This window comes from Leguminivora glycinivorella, chromosome 1 (assembly GCF_023078275.1).
Source record: "Leguminivora glycinivorella isolate SPB_JAAS2020 chromosome 1, LegGlyc_1.1, whole genome shotgun sequence".
NCBI lineage: Eukaryota > Metazoa > Arthropoda > Insecta > Lepidoptera > Tortricidae > Leguminivora > Leguminivora glycinivorella.
In genome coordinates this window covers 22,873,321-22,892,503 of record NC_062971.1, presented here as the reverse complement: position 1 = coordinate 22,892,503, position 19,183 = coordinate 22,873,321, and the positions used below count along the sequence as shown (strand labels likewise).

At 38.2% G+C, this 19,183-nt stretch overlaps 1 protein-coding gene across 3 annotated transcripts in view; it reads left to right on the top strand.

Annotated features, from left to right (window-relative positions):
- Positions 1 to 19,183, top strand: part of LOC125228100 (protein dissatisfaction) — a 46,431-nt gene that overhangs the window by 10,284 nt on the left and 16,964 nt on the right. For 2 of the 3 annotated variants that reach the window (XM_048132560.1, XM_048132552.1), the window contains exons 2-3: positions 6,745 to 6,825; positions 7,357 to 7,518. In XM_048132560.1, coding sequence (XP_047988517.1) covers positions 6,745 to 6,825; positions 7,357 to 7,518 — 243 coding nt within the window. Of the gene's footprint in view, positions 1 to 6,744; positions 6,826 to 7,356; positions 7,519 to 9,549; positions 9,560 to 19,183 lie in introns of those variants that run through there. The other variant, XM_048132574.1, reaches the window with a different exon arrangement.

Below are 19,183 nucleotides of genomic sequence, written 5' to 3'. Positions count from 1 at the left end.
TCTGAAAAACAGCTCTGATGGTGATTTCCCTGTAGTCGAGTGGGGTGTACTGTTATACATTATAAGATACTCCATCAGACTTTCTTTAATATCCTTTTTTCTAGATGGCTAATTTTGAGGCGTTTCAATATATCACGATTTTGTCGTTCAACCTCTCCGTTCATCTGGGGCCAATATGGTACTGTGTTGTGAACGGTGATATTGCACTCTTCACAGTACAATCGAAACTCTTCACTAACAAACTGCCGGCCATTATCAACAGTAATCGAGACAGGGTAACCTAGTCTGCTAAAAATTTCCTTGAGCAGCTTTATAATTTGGTGACTCGTTATTGTCCTGGAGATCTTTACTTCTTTATAGCGGCTATAATAGTCTACTACAACTAGCAGGTGGTCATTATTAGGTAAAGGTCCTAGAAGATCCATCGCAACATCAACCCACGGAGCTAAAGGGAGTTCGCGTCTCTTCAGCGGTGTTGGAGGATTTGGCAGTCCTACTAAAGTGCAACTCTTGCAGGACTTGACTAAATTTTCTACGTCTTTGTCGATTCTTGGCCACCACACCTTGGACCTGAGCCTGCCCTTCATAGCAACTATCCCAGGGTGGCCTTCGTGTGCAGCGTCCAATACTCCTTTCCGTAATTTCTGAGGTATGACAATTCGGTTCCCCCGAAGTAAAATATCGCCATAGAAACATAGTTCGTTCTCAAATATCTTATATCCTTTAACAGTCTCATGCCACTCTTTTTCATACACTCCGTTTTTTACGCCTCTGATTTCTTCATCATTTATAGAAGCTTCAATAATGGCAGACATCGAAATCGCATGTGGTCTGGCTTCCTCTACAATTTGGTGTATGTGTTCGTCTCCTCCTGCAGATTGTGCACCAATCAATTTGCATAGACGAGACAGCGGGTCAGCAATATTCACCTTTCCTGGTTTATAGATCACGTTATAATCATATGATTGGAGTCTCAACACCCAGCGCTCGATGCGTGCACACGGCTTTGATCTTGATCCAAACAATATTTCCAATGGTTTGTGATCTGTGATGAGATCAAATTTCTTGCCGAAAAGGAAAATGTTGAAGTGTTCAACAGACCAGACCAGAGCAAGAGCTTCTTTCTCGGTTTGACTGTATTTCCTTTCGCAGTCAGTCAGTGTCCGGTTTCCGTAGGCGATTATCCGTGGTCCATTTGAATCGGTCTGTATTAAAATTGCTCCAAGGCCAACTGGGCTGGCATCAGCAATAACTTGGGTTTTATCTTTAATATCGTAAAATCCCAACGTCTGTATTTTACTTAGTGCATCTTTCAGCTCTGTAAATGCCTTGTCTTGCTCACTTGTCCAATACGGTCTGATATCAGATTTTTCCCCAGTTTTTTCCTTAACAGTTCTTTTAAAGGTTCTGTTCTGGTGGCTAAATTGGGTAACCACTTGTTAACATAATTCACAAGTCCTAAAAAGCTCTGTAGTTCTTCTATTGTTATCGGAAGTCTGAAGGTGGTGATGCTCTCCATATACTTTGGCAAAGGTTTCACTCCATGCTTTGATAGTTCATGTCCCAAGAAGTGCACCTGTTTCACTTTGTATATGCACTTCTGCTCATTGAGTTGTATGTTATTCTCCTTAATTACTTTCAGTACCATTTCCAGACGCATGTCATGTTGTTGTTCATCCTCCCCAAAAACTAAAATATCATCAATGAAATTAATGACCCCATCGCATTTAACTAAAAGTTTCTCCAGTACTTTTTGAAATATCTCTGGCGCACAACATATGCCAAACATGAGTCTTTTATAGCGATAGAGCCCTTTGGCTGTTATAAAAGTGGTAATATGTCTACAATCTGGGTGTAATTCCAACTGGTGAAAAGCGTCCTTGATATCAAGTTTGCTAAAATATTTAGCTTTCCCAATTTCCGGTAATAGTTTATCCATACATGGTAATGGATGATTTTCTCTTAAAATTGCAGCATTAGCACGACGCATATCCACACACAACCGCAAATCTCCATTTTCTTTCATAATGGGCACCATTGGTGAAACCCATCGTGAAGGTCCATTAACTTCTTCAATAATATCTCGATCGAGTAACTCTTGGATCTTGCTCTCAACTTTTTGTTGGATAGGCAAAGGTATTCTCCGATATGGCTGTGAGACTGGTTGTACATTTTCATCTATAGGAATTTCTACCAATACATCTTTGAGCTTGGGAAATGATTGTGATATGACACCTTCATCAACTTTATTCACATCTGCACCAATTTTCAAAACACCTAGCCGTGTCGCCGTTTCTCTGCCCAACAAGTCTTGCGTGCCATTCGCAATAACATAAACTATTGCATTTTCTTTGCGTCCATTTGCTTCCATTGTAGTCTCAAATGACCCTTTGATATTGAGTGGAGTGTGACTGCCATAAGCCATAAGAGATTTGGTTGGGTTGGGTGTTTGATTAATTGCTACAGCTCCTAATTTTTTCAAAACTTCCCACTTTTCTAGAGAAATAAGATTGTGTTTACAACCAGAATCAACTAGCATTTCTGTCTTGATTCCCCCGAGGATACAATCGATTATAGCATCACTGTCAATGTTAAATACGTAATCGACTTCAACTCTCGCTTTTTTATTTTCTTTCTTGCTTGATTGATTATTCAATTTCCGTTTCAGACCAGCCGATCTGCAGAGTTGGCGGAAGTGTCCTATTTTGCCACAAGCATGACATGTCTTCCCTGAAGCTGGACAATCCTTGTACTCTTTATGGATTTTACCTCCACACCGAACGCAAGAAGGTTTCAATTTGCCATGAGGCCCTTCCTTTTTAGTTTTTGTACTATTCTTGTTATAAATAGAGTTAACTTCTTCTTGGTTTACTTGTTTAGTATTTAGGCTACTCTGTGTCTTGTCTTCATATATTTGTAGTTGGTCGTTTACAACTTCTAATGTATTAGCCTCAGTTATTATTTTTTCTAGCGTTATACTGTCACCTATTGTTAGAATTTTCTTTCGAAGCTCAGCTGAATGACATTTTTCAGTAATTTGGTCGATCAAGTGATCTTCTGTCTTATCAAAACTACATTTTTCAGCTTGCTTCCGGAGTCGTACCAGGAAACTTTCGAACTTTTCATTATCTTCTTGTTTAATTACTCTGAACATGTGACGCTCAAAAACTCGATTACACTTCGGAAGAAAGTATTCATCAAGTTTTTCTACTGCTGTCTTATATACATCAACATTCTCTGCAGCTGTGACGTTTGCACCAGGTAAGTTGTAGAATATATCTTGAAGACTTGTCCCTCCGAAGTGCAGTAATGTTGCTCGTTTCTTCACATCTTTTGTTATTTCTGCCGCATCCAGGTAGATAGACAATGACCTCTTCCATTTTTCCCATTTGCTGCCAATGGAACTTCGATCGCCCTCCAAATCTAACCCCTCCAGGGTTAGTAATGGTTGTGAGCTCATAGCAGTTATGTAACACCCTTGATGTAACCTGAAATATCAAATTAGTTGGTGAATTATCTGACCGTTTTCCAATTTAATGGACGGTGTGTCAACCCAGACATTTTCCAATTGAATGGACGGTGTGTCAACCCAGACATTTTCCAATTGAATGGACGGTGTGTCAACCCAGACATTTTCCAATTGAATGGACGGTGTGTCAAACCCAGACATTTTCCAATTGAATGGACGGTGTGTCAAACCCAGACATTTTCCAATTTAATGGACGGTGTGTCAACCCCGACATTTTCCAATTGAATGGACGGTGTGTCAAACCCAGACATTTTCCAATTTAATGGACGGTGTGTCAAACCCAGGTATCTTCCAATTTAATGGATGGTGTGTCACACCCAGACATTTTCCAATTTAATGGATGGTGTGTCAACCCAGTTTTAATAGAAGACATTTAAGTTTAATTTTTAACCGAGTATCTTGTACTGTTCACTGATAACTGTTGTCAAGTCAAAGAAAGTATTGTTCTTTATATAATCACAATGTGTGCTGCAGCGTAGTATCTTCTTAGTAGTTTGTGGCTGCAGCCGATACTATATCATCCTAATTACATTATTTTAACATGGCAAGTTCTGTGCAGTTTACCCACTATGACTATGACATTATATAGTAAGTACTTGAGTTTCACTAAGGCTTTTGTCATATTGGATTTTAATGGAAATGCCTTATGAGTCTACTGTATAAAATATTATATTTATAAAAGGTGAAATTTACATTAAATTATATTAATATATTCCCAACAAACCGGTAGCCATTTTGTACCTAATGATATTCATCACTGTGGAGTAAATACGCGAATACAACTTATTGCTTTATAGTGAGAATAAATTCATGATCCCAACGCCCCTAACAGTGCAATCTAATAGGCCTGCCGCCATTTAAGTATAGATAACGTTATCTGTGATTGTTTACGCTGTCCAGTTCCCTGCTTTGTTTATGTACCAATCTGTACAAACCGGGTAACATATTTCACCTTGAAAAGTCCGTTTAGATGATGGAATATACTGACAGAACGAACAATTATGTTGTAAAAATATTGTTCCTTGTGGACGCATCACGCAACAGTGCTAAATATAGAAAAAGTTTCATTTCGGAATAAAATCATGACCTCCATTTTGTTTTTGTACCCGGTGTTGGTAATTCTCTTACTTGAGATTTTAGTAAAACACTTACCTTTTTCTCGTCGCCACTTGTAGTGATTGCTTAATCACTAGTTATTTAATTTACTCCTACAATCCACACTGGCTCGGCAATGCCCTCGCATACCATGTATCCTCACTCCGTTCTCCGTCGTCCAGCCCACGGCCATCATACCATAGACAGAGCGTAAGTGACAGATACTTTCCACGGCTTTGCCGCTAATGCAATAGACACACGAGATAGTGTTCAGTATGCTATTTAAGCTTAGCATACACTACAGACAGTCTGGTAAATCTTATTAGAAAAAATCTACCCAATGTCTGACAATAAACAAGTTCAACACAAACATGCGCCATCGATATTTTGAAAATATCTGACCGCCACGCCATTCGTGTAACAAACCTAATTCTAAAGTGTCAAAATTATGCAGCGCTTAGAGTTAGGTAGACTGTAAAGAAATGGCAATACTAAGTATTCAAAATAAGGTCACTACCCGCTAGGCCAGACCGGTCGTCTAGACCAGACACGTATAAATACTTCATTAAATTACCTACTTAAACATATCATGTGAACAAATTTTTAAGTAATTTCCTGTGATACAATACTAATATTTAACTACGTACCTAATGTTTAGCGTAGATAGGCCAGCAATGTGCCCTATATATCTACTACTACTCTTTAGGCCGTGTGGCCGTAGGTTGTAATTGTGACGTAAGTTTGACGGTGTGACGGTAGGCTTTCGCGCGAAGAAAAGGGGCGAAAGGGAAGGTTTCAGTAAACGGAACAAAAACACCGACGTTATTAGCGAGATTGATGTAATCTGACTAATCTATTTAGGGAAGGGGCGCTCAGTGGCGCTTAGAAGTGTCAATTAATAAATAAATAAACGCTTTTATAATGCGGTTTATAACATATTATTTTGAGTTAAATACCTATGGTTGCCGTAAAATACAATATGCGTGCGGAAGCCGTAAAACTTCCTAAAAATGCTCAGTAAATAAATTGAAACCAGTAAAATGGCCTACAGAAAAATCACTTGATGGAATAAAATATAGTAACTGGATAATTTGTGGTAGAGAAAGAGAAGTTCATAATCCACAACATAAACTGACACTTACATACAATGTTTTTTTTTTTTATAGCCTATAATGTGTCCCACTGCTGGGCAAAGGCCTCCCCTGTTTTCCGCCACTCGTCACGGCTCTGTGCATGCTCTTGCCAGCCGCCACAAAATGAGTCCAGGTTTTTCCGCCAGCAACCCAGTTAATGACCAATGGTGTGAAACACAGGGTCACGGTAGATGGGCAGGATCTACAATATGTCGACCAATACACATACCTGGGTGGCTAGCCGAATGGCACAATCGCTCACGAAACGCTCACGAAACGAAGCGCTAGTAGATATCTATCTCTATCGCGCTTGCGTATTGGCGCGACAGAGCCAGCGGGTATCGCTTTCGTTTGGCGTCGGAGAAATGCCATTCGGCTACGGGGCCTGGGCCAGATAGCATCCTTCGATGACAGGCAATCCAAGGAAACTGATCAACGCATCAAGAATGCCTGGAAGAGCTTCTGGTCCATGAAGGCGTTAATGAAGGGCAACCTTCCAATTGCGCTAAAACGCAGACTTGTCGACATGTGCATCCTGCCTATCCTAACCTATGGCGCCCAAAATTGGTCATTGACAGAAGCCCAAAAGTCCCGACTCAAGATTTGTCAGCGAGCAATGGAGCGCAGCATACTTGGAGTCCGTAGAATCGATCGGATAAGGAACACGGAGCTGCGCTCCAAAACAGGTATCGCAGATGTTGGTGTGAAGGCAGCCAAGCTCAAGTGGGATTGGGCGGGACACGTCTGTCGGATGCATCCGGAGAGATGGGCCAAGGTAGCGACCGAATGGGTGCCACAAATTACCAGAGGCCGAAGTAGACCAAAGATGAGATGGCGGAAAGACCTGGATTACAATGTTAAATGCTGAAAAAACATATTTATCTCATGTTTAGGTGAAGCTACAGAGAGAGGACTACACAGGGAAATAATATCATATTATAATCATTGTATTTTATCAATACTTAACAGCTATCCTTTTCAATACAGGTGATCGTCTCCTGGACATCCCCTGTAACGTTTGCGGCGACAGAAGCTCTGGCAAGCACTATGGAATCTACAGCTGTGATGGTAAGTTTATATTTTATGATAAGAAAAACTTGTTATTTCGTGAGCGTGGTATTACAAATCCCACTTCTGAATTGTTTAAGAGTACAAAGCATACACACTTAATTGAATATTTTGTACAATAGTAGTGCCTAGTGTACCTACATAATCACTAATACTGATATTTCACTCAAAAAATAACTAAGTACGTAGACATTGTTAAGCAGCTAGACTTAAATAAAAGCTAGGAAATAAGCTAAATGTCTCTGTTTGCCGACGGCCAAGGTATGTTACTTCTTTTCGAACACGTTGATTATCAATTAGTATTTTTCCTTCTTGGTTTATTGGCTTTCATACTATTAACTATATGATTTTATACGTTGTGGTATATGATTGATGTCTTGAGTTGTGTGTATTTAACCGCAATATTCCGCAATGTACCCAATTAAAATTGTGTGTGAGATCGTGCACAGTGTATAAAATGGGCGGGAAGATTGCTCCTCAATGGTTCAATATTTGGTGGCAAAAAGTTTAGAATAAAATTATCTTGTCCAGGTTGTTCCGGCTTCTTCAAGCGATCGATCCACAGGAACAGAGTGTACACGTGTAAGGCGGGCGGGGAGATGAAAGGCCGGTGTCCTGTGGACAAGACCCACAGGAACCAGTGCCGCGCCTGCCGGCTCGCCAAGTGCTTTCAGGCCAATATGAACAAAGACGGTAAGTTCACTTAGGTCTACAGAACAGGGTGGGCGGGGAGATGAAAGGCCGGTGTCCTGTGGACATGACCCACAGGAACCAGCGCCGCGCGTGTCCGATGGGCAAGAAGTTTCAGGCTAAATGCGAGATGAAATGCCTGTGGCCTGTGGACCCACGGGGACCAGTTATAGCTAACTTTTTAACCCCCGACGCAAAAACGACGGGGTCTGTCTGTCTGTTTGTCTGTCTGTGTGTGTGTCTGTCTGTGACATCATAGCTCCCGAACGGATGAACCGATTTAGATTTAGTTTTTTTTGTCTGAAAGCTGAGTTAGTCGGGAGTGTTCTTATTCTTAGCCATGTTTCATGAAAATTGGTCTACTACTAGTATGTCGCGGTCGGGGGTTTTTTCAAAATTCTAATTTTGTGGTTAGTTATAGGTTATTTCGACGTCTTGTTAAACACAAAATGCTGTCACTCTGGTAAACCAGTACGGTATGTTGATGACTTAAAATTCTGTTAACATTAACTTTCAATTACTACTAATTACAAAAAATTATGTAAAATTCTGCATCTTTTGAAACGTAGCAGACATGTGTTGATGTTTACCAAAAAACACAACAGACAAAACACAACAAACATTACAAAATTTAAAAAGACGGCGAAGCAATTTCTTCCAAATTAAACTCTTACAGAAACCAAATTTTTCGACGACACTTTCATATAAAAATACACAAAACTATAATTCCTCGTGTGTGATCAAGACTTGCACTTGACCAGTTTTGTTACTAGCAGAACGATACAACAATAGTCCTAAAGTAATGGCGCCACGCTTTTGTTACAAAGTGTATCTATCGCGCTCGCAGCAGGTTGTTTTGTACACCGCTGAAATATCGAGTGGAACTCGGTCCCCAGTTCGATTTCCGCTTGTCTGAGCTGTCATTACGTACGACGAATTGATATTACTTACGGCATTGTGTAGTGGGCCATTGTCAGTTTTATTCACCTGCCTAAATTGTCATTCGGCCCAAGGAATGGTAGAAAATAGTAGATCCCTTTATTTATTTAATTTTGTCATTACAGTTAAGAAAATAGGTAGTGAAAATAGGTAGTAGGTGTCAAATCCGTTTAGTCGATAATCTCGTTTCATTTTCACGTTAAGTTTGAAATAAATTCCTTATTTGGAGCAAAATAGCACTCTGCTACTTGCCTTACATTTATTTTTGTTTTTATTTATCGTTTTTATACAGAGGCATAAGATATCTGATCGAGTAGAAAAAGATGTGGAAGGAGAATAGTATAAAGATTTTTATTTTTTATTTCCAATGTCTATTTTATATCACTGCAAGAGTATTCGTACGAGTAATTAGAGTGAAAGTATTAGGAAAACAAAACTCGTCACCTCGTTGGGTGGAGCGCAGAAATCTTAATACACTTAGTAATATCTTATCAATATTCATAGAGAACCATGTCGACCGCAAGTCGGGTTTCTAAATCTCGACGGGCTCACTTTGTATTGTTAGGGTTGACAAATCTGACGAACGAAGTTATATTTTATGTTTGGTTATGTAGGAACTTTTACTGGACACGATCGAATTTTTGGATGACAACGTACGGTTTTGATTTAATATGACCGATTATTTGTACTGACAAAAAACTATTGAAAATCAAATTTTGCGAAGACACACGATTTGCTTTCTCGTTAAGAGTGCAACATTACATACTTAGAAAATGTGCAACGTGTATGCTATGTATGCAGCAAGATTGTCAACTTAGCAATTACATTACATTTAATTTAATTTAATATTTATTCCTTTCCCTGGAATCCTCTTGTCTTAGTGTAATTTCTCGTGGAAAAAATATTTTTTAACAATTTTAGCAGCACCCCGTAGAAAATGCGGTCTCCCCGCAGGTGCTCGGCGCTAATTTATTCACGAGCATCACTTTGTGCCGCCGCGGCCCGGATTACCTTTATATGTTTACTCGCTCGCGTAATTATACGCCCTCACGAAACTTGCCGCCAGATACTATGCCGTCGACGCTGTATATAAGTACATGTTCAGGTATGTATTTATCTTACACAAGTTAGTAATTTTATAGCGAATAAATAAGGCACAAATGTACTATCACCTGAAAAAGTGCATGGCGAATTAATCAATGAATTCATTCATAATTTTGCAATTAAATATGCAATTTTGCAGCTCACTATACGTACTATGAAGTTTCACTCCTGTTTCTTCCTGTTTCTGGAGCACCGAAGTGACTGACACACCTATGTATGTATCATATGTAAACTAAAAGGTGATAAATAAAACCGGCCAAGAGCGTGTCGGGCCACACTCAGTGTAGGGTTCAGTAGTTTTCCGTATTTTTCTCAAAAAGTACTAAACTTATCAAGTTCAAAACAATTTTCCTAGAAAGTGTTTATAAAGTTCTACTTTTGTGATTTTTTTCAAATTTTTTAAACATATGGTTCAAAAGTTAGAGGGGGGGGGCGCACTTTTTTTTCCTTTAGGAGCGATTATTTCCGAAAATATTAATATTATCAAAAAACGATCTTAGTAAACCCTTATTCATTTTTAAATACCTATCCAACAATATATCACACGTTGGGTTTGAAATGAAAAAAAATATCAGCCCCCACTTTACATGTAGGGGGGTACCCTAATAAAACATTTTTTCTATTTTTTATTTTTGCACTTTGTTGGCGTGATTGATATACATATTGGTACCAAATTTCAGCTTTCTAGTGCTAACGGTTACTGAGATTATCCGCGGACGGACGGACGGACGGACGGACGGACATGGCGAAACTATAAGGGTTCCTAGTTGACTACGGAACCCTAAAAACGATAGAAAATACACATATGAATGTTAATTACAAAAAAAAACGCGCGTTCTAGCTACTAGGCTTTGTGTAAGCAGGCGGTACATTATATAATGATACAGACGGCGTTATGTAAGTCAGTCAGTGTCATATGAAAATTTAAGTGAGTACTTTCAGTCTACATAATATTGTGCTGAACTTCTACTTGGCATTATTTATAAAGCTATACAGTATGGCAGTCATTTGACCAAAGGACTTGCTAAAGCATGGAAGACAACAGTTGGGTAGTGCAATATTAATGCGACCGCACGCTCAAAGTGAAGCGGTAATGGATCCGCGGTTCTGACCTTCTATTCACAAACAGTTACTAACCGTTTTATCTCAGAGTACCAGTACAAAATTACCCTCTCTTGGGTAGTAGTTGTTACGCATCTGGAGCTCAATTTGAATTTGTTGCGATGAGGTACTGCGGACAGAATGGCTTTGGAATTGGATCTGTACAGTCGGCGCTTGATGAAGTACAACCTGGCTCACGGTTCGGATATTCACGATGTCATAGACTGCATTTTCACGGATATAATCTTGTAGGTAGGTTTGTCTCTTTAAGGCCAACTGCCATATTAGGGATTAGTTACAGAGGGTGGCAAAATGAGAAGTAGATATTATAAACACTTTTTTATGATTGATAATATAAAAACATGACCAGATTTTTTTTAATATACGTATTATTCAGGGTTAGCAATTACAAAAGAATAATCATATTTCATCTCTAGATGTATGACAGAAGTACTTATAGCCTGACAAGTTTTTATTTGACCCTCGCCGCGTTGCGGATTTTTAGCTGAACTAATTTCTTTTACTGGCAAGGATTACTATTTGTCGTACCCGTCGTCGAAAGTCATCGAATGTCAGTGGTGTAAACAAGAAGTAAATATTTGAAATCGGTTTCATCGCATTTTTGCCCAAAATAATAATAATAAAAGTGATCTTGGACACGGCGCGGATAGTCCGACGGTTCCTCTCTCTGCAGCCCTAACCACCGGCAGCTTGGGCCCTGCCTGCCCCGCTGCTGGCGGCACCCTAGGTTAGGTTTTTTATAATATGTTTATATTGTTTTGTAAATGTTTTTATATTTTATTTTTATATACATATTGTAAAATACCTAGCCTAAGAATGGAAATAAATACTGAGAATAAAAGTGAAAATAAATATACGGAACGTGATAAATTACTTACAACAAAAAAAAAGGATTAAAGGTTTCACATTCACAACACTTCGATACCAATGTTCTGAAATCGGTTGTTGACAAGTCCGGCACTGACAGTGTATAGTGCGGTTCTCCTGTATTGATTAGTTAGTTTCGCGTTTAGCCTAATTTATTTTTTGTTCTTATTTAAGGTGTATGTAGCTCTGCCGTGAAAAATATTTATAGAATTAAGGAGGCCGTTCCATAACTGCCACAAGTACAGAACAAGGTCCCACGCAAAAAAAACCTCGATAACTTCGATTAAAGCACAAGATTCATGGATTTTAGTCTGTGCGAAACGAAGTAGCGAGTCTTAAAACCTTGCTTAATAAATTTTGATTCTCTCTAACCATGTTTTAATTTTCTATAAATTTTAACGGTAAACCAGTACACGCTGTCCCCATTACATATGACGTCGATACATTATTGCGATATGAAAGCGGTTTGTAGCGACACTATGTCAGGCTTTACCTACCTAAAATCTTTCCATCGAGTTTTTCAAGCTGTTATCTCTGTGACTTTGTCGCAGATATATTCGTTTTAACTGTTGTTGGTTTATCGGCCAGTTAGCACCTTTCCGTCCACAGTTACTAGCCGGTCAATTTGGGGATCTCGTTGGCCAAATTTGCCAATCAATCACCGTTTACCGAAATGAACCAGAAATCTCGGCACATATAAACAAAAGTTTTCAAAACTAATACATGCCGCTCTCAACCCCCACTCTGCATAGCATGAAAACTTGTGATATCACAAAGCTGACCCGTCGGCCAATCAGCTAACACGCTAACTCCAACATCGTCGGCAAACAGCGAAGATCGACGCCGAGTCAACAGATCCGGTCACGTCCGACGGCCGAATAACATCACCTAGACAATTATGATTATACTGGCGTAGTGCGTGCCTATTTCCCCGATCACGGGATACACGTGTAGATTTGATTTATGAAATCTTTATCTTCTATGTGTCCGTTGGATTGGATTTGTATTACTTCCTGGTATTTAGCTAGTTTCATTTGAAATAAGCTCACTCAAAGTAAACTACCATCGCTAGTAACCACCTTGTTTCCTTTAGGTACATAATTCTATAAACACAGCATTATCATTTATTGGAATATATTTATTTATATACCGTGCTTTTTTTGTTTTCAGTTTATCAGGAACCACCCTGTATATCACTTTTAGTTAAATTCGCAAAAAAAAAACCATCATTTTCATACATAATATTAGTGTGAGAGACCCTTAAGAATAACATTCAAGTTAGTGTCAAGTGATTGATGGCACATGTCAAAACAAATAACATTAGGAATTGGTAAAGGCTGTCACACACATGTTCAGTAATTATCTTTATTTTTTTAATAACTCGACAACCGTAAGAGTTAAAACGCTACTTTCTTAGAGAAATTAATTGTATTTGATCTAAATAACCTTCCCTTAAAGTTAACGGAATTCAATAAATACAGGAAAACAAAGGTGGAAATTTCACCATGGAACAGAGTCCATCCCTTCTCTAAATAGAAGATTATGATAATACTTACTTACATATTGTCACAACTGCCTTTCATATTTTAATTAATAGGGCATAGGGTACATTTATCAGGTAGGTTTTCTTTGTATGTAAAGAAAATTTCACACTAAGGTACCTATGTATTCCTACTGTATTTCAACCTTTCAAAGACATCTTGAGTACAAACATGACAGAACTTTTTTTTTTTTTTTTTTTTTTTATGGGATAGGAGGCAAACGAGCAGACAGGTCGCCTGATGGTAAGCGATCACCGCCGCCCATGGACACCCGAAACACACTTTGTTAACATTTAACATATATTGAATCTATCATAAGATTCATGAGATCAGTTTAAACAAAAATGAGAAAAATGAAAATGAGGTTGTTTAAAAAAAAATGCAATGTTAATTATTTCACTTATACTTACTTAACCTTTGATTTACATTGTTGACAAATAGTCTTCCTTAAACAATTCTATAATAATCTCACATCTAATTTATCTCTCTGTACCTATTTCGTATCGGACACACTGTCGTAGGTACCTACATCGGAGAGAGCCAACTAAGCCTCTCACTCGCGCGATCAAATAAAACATAATCCCCAATTTAACTTCATGAAATTAATTAAAAATCGATCAGTCCGCAACCAAGCCAGAGACTCTTCTCGATAATCGTACTTTTCAATTTTCGACGTAAAAGTTAAAGGGTTTGATTGGAAAAAGTTTTCCAGCCAAAAGTGTGGTCTTAAAATGTTAATTAGGGGTCTTTACCTATAAGCGAATTTCTTTACATATTCGATTATTTAAAAACTTACATTTTTACCATTAAGTAGGTACGTTTAAATGTTAACTAAGTACCTAACTTTATTGACGAATATGAAAAGTGAAATCAATTACTTTGAGAAAATATGTATAATTATGTTTTTTTTTTCGACTTATAAAAAAGTATCATTTAGTTAGTTTGATAAGGCGCGACTTGTAGTAAAGACTTTTCCAATTACGATAAAGGCTTGCCATAAAACCTAAGTCGGCGAAGGCGTCAGTAGCCGCCGGCGGCGAGGGGCAAACTTTTCAATTACGGCCATGTCATGTTACCCCGCAGCGGGTTAAATTAATTCTCTTCACTTCACAAAAAGATTCACCTTACCCCACACCGCCCCTGTGAACCGACACCGGCTAGTCTGGCGTTTTCCGAATTTTACCCCGAATATTTTTTCCTGCCCGACCCGTACCGTAACATACTGACGTTTCGCAATATTTATTTTTAATTTAACGGTTCGCGCTCAGGTTTTGATTGTACAATGCTACCTTTTTGAAGTTCTTTTGTGGGAGGTAATGAATTGAAACACGGCCTCGTTACCGTTTTGATCGTTTTTCGTGGCGATTCTCATGTTTCTTCTTATTGAAGCGCGCGATTTGTTTAAAGAGAGCCGCGGGCTTATGAATATTAGCATAGTGATTGCGCCCTTATGCATATCAGTAGGTAGGTAACCTTATACCTCTTTGCTACCGATTGATTGTGATATGACATACCTGTGTAGATACAATCGAGTTTAACAATCGGCTTTTACTTATTTATGCCGATCATGTCATCATTGATTAACATCTTTATATTGGCAATTTGCCTCGGCGCATTAGAGCCTTAGGTGACCTTAGGTCCGCTTTGGTAACTCATCCCAGAATTATCATTGATTAAATAACCATCTAAAAATCTTAATATTGTTTTAAAGTACCCATGTAAAATGCATTTTGAATCATAATAACCTACCTACATCAGGTACTGAACTAGGAAGCACTTCCGTTGCGATTTTAAAATTATGTTATTTTATTATAATTTGCCCTTGCGTTTTGCATTCATATCTAATAAAGGGAAATGCACAGTAAATGTTGAAAAAAGTCTATAATTATAATTTTAATTATTAATATCGGAATGCAATCAATCGATTGAATTGGCCCCTTGATCTGTATACTTAGTTTAAATATGTTTGCTATTTATAGTATTTATACATTTATGTAGACCAGTTCCTCCTTATATAAGTACACCTACATACAATTTAAATGATTACTAACATATTTTCAATTTTGCCATGACCAATGAATACCTTATTAAGCATAATGAACCCCTAACGACTACACTGTTCCAAATTGTTTTTATTGCTCCACAAAGCTCTCTGTTGCGTGTTACGGTGTTCAAAAGCTCATCGGATGCGTATCAAATCGAATACAGTGCATGCATAGTAGCGCTCATGTATACCTCAAGTGGTGCTACAGTAGCGCTCTTATAGTCTTCGTTTTAAAGTGTATAATGGATAGTGTATCGTTACACCGATGTTTAGGATCAGAACACGTGTTGACACCTAGGCCACCCCTGTTCGGTTAGGGGTGCATGGGGTGACGTCAAAGGGTCGTATAATAGTGATTTTAGTGACGCTTGTGCACCAATAAATGTAATAGATGTTTTTACCTGTATGAAAAATTTTATATGGTTGGTAATTAAGTTTTTAAGTGGTGTGTGAAAGTTTGATCATGGGCATCATGGTATACTGGGTGACAAGCTCTGGCAATAAAATTATTACATCGTCCTAAATGCATAATTATAGAAACTTAATCTTAACAAAATATGAGATAAATGTCTATATCCTGTCTATGCATTTTATTTAAATAGGCTACTTGACCCTTTTTTAAAGTCTGTCTTATATATGATACATATATTAAGTACTGTCCAATTAACCGAAATAAAATATTACCATATTTTATTATGACCTAAAAACAGCAAAAAATATTTTTAAAGTATACTTGTACGTAATCAGGCGAAAACAACACATTCATGTTAATCGAAAATACGTACGTAGTCACCATTACACTTTTAATGGCCAAAATCTATAAACATTGGTTTTTTATTTCAAATACTACAGAAGACAATCATTTATTGTGCCAAATTCGATATGAGTCTAGTAGCCTATTGATTAGTGTGAATGTTTTACATATATAGGTACGTATAAAATATAAATATTTTCAATAGCCTACGTACGTCTACCTTCACCAAGGCCTCCTATTCGAATCTTATTTGAACAATAAATGTGAGATGGGTACCGATTTCATCAAAGGACAAAAGGGTGACCCTACCTTCGATCCTCTTATGTGATTTACGTGCCTCTCTCGGCCAGTAGCTTTTATTTCAAACTAGCTGTTGCCCGCGGCTACCCTCGCGTTAGAAAGAGACAAAAAGTAGCTTATGTCACTCTCCATCCCTTCAACTATCTCCACTTAAAAAATCACGTCAATTCGTCGCTCCGTTTTGCCGTGAAAGACGGACAAACAAACAGACACACACACTTTCCCATTAAACATAATAGTATGGATTAGTATGGATATTGCTAAATCAGCAGTTCTCGAAAAGTTTGTACAAAAATTAAGGGAAAAGTTAAATTTGTTTTTATTAATTCCTATTTTGTTACCAAGATTTTGTTGATGAATTGAGATTTTATTAAGTTTTATTTCGTCATTAAGGTTCTCTAGTATCTATATTTTCTTTATTATAACAATTATCCTGTATATATCTTACGAAAGTCGAATTATATTACTAAATGTTGGTAACAAAATAGGATCAATTAAAATATGCTGACGTGGCATTGTACAAAGTTGACGGGAATTGCTGAAATATTGCTTACAGCAATGTACTAGTCGTTTACCGCTTAGTTATTTTATTATCCTCATGTTATTGTACAACATTATTTTAGATAATAATAGTTAATTGAAACTGTTTTCGAAACGGTGTACCTACTATAAAAGTATGCGGGACAAAACTCGACTGGGGGGGGCCATTGTAACTGCAGATCCATTTTTTCCCTTATTACATTATTAAGTTGAGTTTCATATTATGTATCCACTGAACACGCGTGCCATATAAAACCAGTGGACACTCTAAATAATGCAAACATTGTAAAACATGGAAAAAATGGATCAGTTTCATTGGCCCCCCCAGTCGAATTTGCCCCACTGTACCTTACATATAATAAGTACCTGCGGAAGTATACGTGTTTGGACCAAAATATCACGATAGCAGGAGTGAATCTCTATTATCTAATTTAATTTTAATGTTGTGCGTGAACAAATTATTGCACTGTCATAGCAAATAAAATAGATCGCTTAATGGGATAATATCCTGCATCTGTTTAGGGGGATTTTTTGTGAGATTACGTGATTTTAATTAATTATTACTAAGGTCATTTTACTGCACGTGAGTTGTAAGTTGTTAAGTGTTATGATAGCAGTTTCTTTCTTTCTATTAAAATTGTTTTTGGGTTTTGTTTCGAAGACCTGACTCCTGTTTTGGTGTAACTTATAGGTAATATTTCACGTCATTATTATTATTTTAAACTACATCAGTGGCAACAAGGTACGACCCGCCTGGTTCTCAGCAGCAGTCTCCGTAGCCTATGGACACCTGCAATTCCAGAGGTGTCATATTCGTGTGACCGATCCCAACTTTAGTATTTAAGTATCTGCCATCCATCTATTGAATTGTTTACCTTTACCGCCCATTTTTAAATTTAATCATTTTGATTTAACCAATACATTTTCGGATATCAAAAATGCATTCGGTTTACACCTAAGTTTCTCTGAACTTACCGTAGCGAGCAAAGTTACGTATAACGCGGAATAAGCGCGTTGCACTCAAACTTGGTCGAGGCAACCCGACCGCGGCGTTCAAAAACCGCTGCCGGTAACTTTCGACAACTTTTTGAGGGGATTTCGATGCTCGTGCTATGCGCAGTTTAAACTTTTATAAGTTTGTTCGGAAGGCTGAAATATTAATGCGATTTAAAATATACAACATTTTGAGTTTATTTAAGATAAGTTATTAGACAGAGCAAAAACTAAGTTAATGATCAATTGGGCTAAACATGTGGTCACGGTAGATGGGCAGGATATACAGTATGTTGATGAGTACATTTACTTGGGCCAGATAACTTCCTTCGAAAACAGGCAAATCATAGAAGTCAATAGACGTATTGATAACGCCTGGAAGAGCTTCTGGTCCATGATGGCGCTAATGAAGGGTAACCTTCCTCTGTGTCTCAAGCGCAAACTCATCGACATGTGTATCCTGCCTATCCTAACCTATGGCGCTCAAACATGGTCATTAACAAAAGCTCTAAAGTCCAAACTCAAGGTTTGCCAGCGAGCGATGGAGCGCAGTATACTGGGTGTTCGCAAAACTGATCGAATCAGAAACACGGAACTGCGCTCCAGAACTCGAGTTGCAGATGTAGGTGCCAAGACCGCTACGCTTAAGTGGAACTGGGCTGGACATGTCTGCCGCATGCACCCTGAACGGTGGACCAAAATGGTGACCGAGTGGGACCCACGGAACACCGTAGAGGGTACAGGCCGGGGTTCAGGCAGACCGAAGAAGAGATGGCGGAATGACTTGGACGCATTCTATCCACGCTGGCACGGTTGACACGTGACAGGGTTGAGTAGAAGAAGCGAGGGGAGGCCTTTGCCCAGCAGTGGGACACTACAATAGGCTAGTAAAAAAAGTTAGGTAGGTGTAGGTACTACGTCGCTTGCCTATATCTGGGTGGCGCTATCAGTAAATGGTTAGAATACTTAGAATAGAGTAATATTTTGCAAGACTTCTTGGTGAAACTTGGGAATTCAACGAAATAATATAAATAATAGCTAATTATCGCAAGTATAAACATTTTTGGTCATGCAGCTCACATTATCCATAATAAATGAAAACTTGGATTTGCTAAGCGTTTTGTAACTACAGCACTAGTTTATGTAAAATAAGTATAAAGGTACTTATAGTGGTCTTGTTTGGGGCAGAGTAATGGAATCATATTACATGATGAAAAACATTGTAACGTTAAACAGTGTTACTGAAAGACCACAGGTATTAAATAACAATTAAGAAGCTTTTGCGACCCCACCTCGTCTAAAAACAAAGATAAAACTTTCAATGTGAGAAACCCCGTTGTCATCTCGACATTGTTGGACATCTATTATACGAGATGTTTGTCCGGGCCCGGACGGACTCCGCAGGGTGGAGGTGAATAAAAACCTGGATATTTCTCATATTTATGTCGGTGCACTCGAAAATAT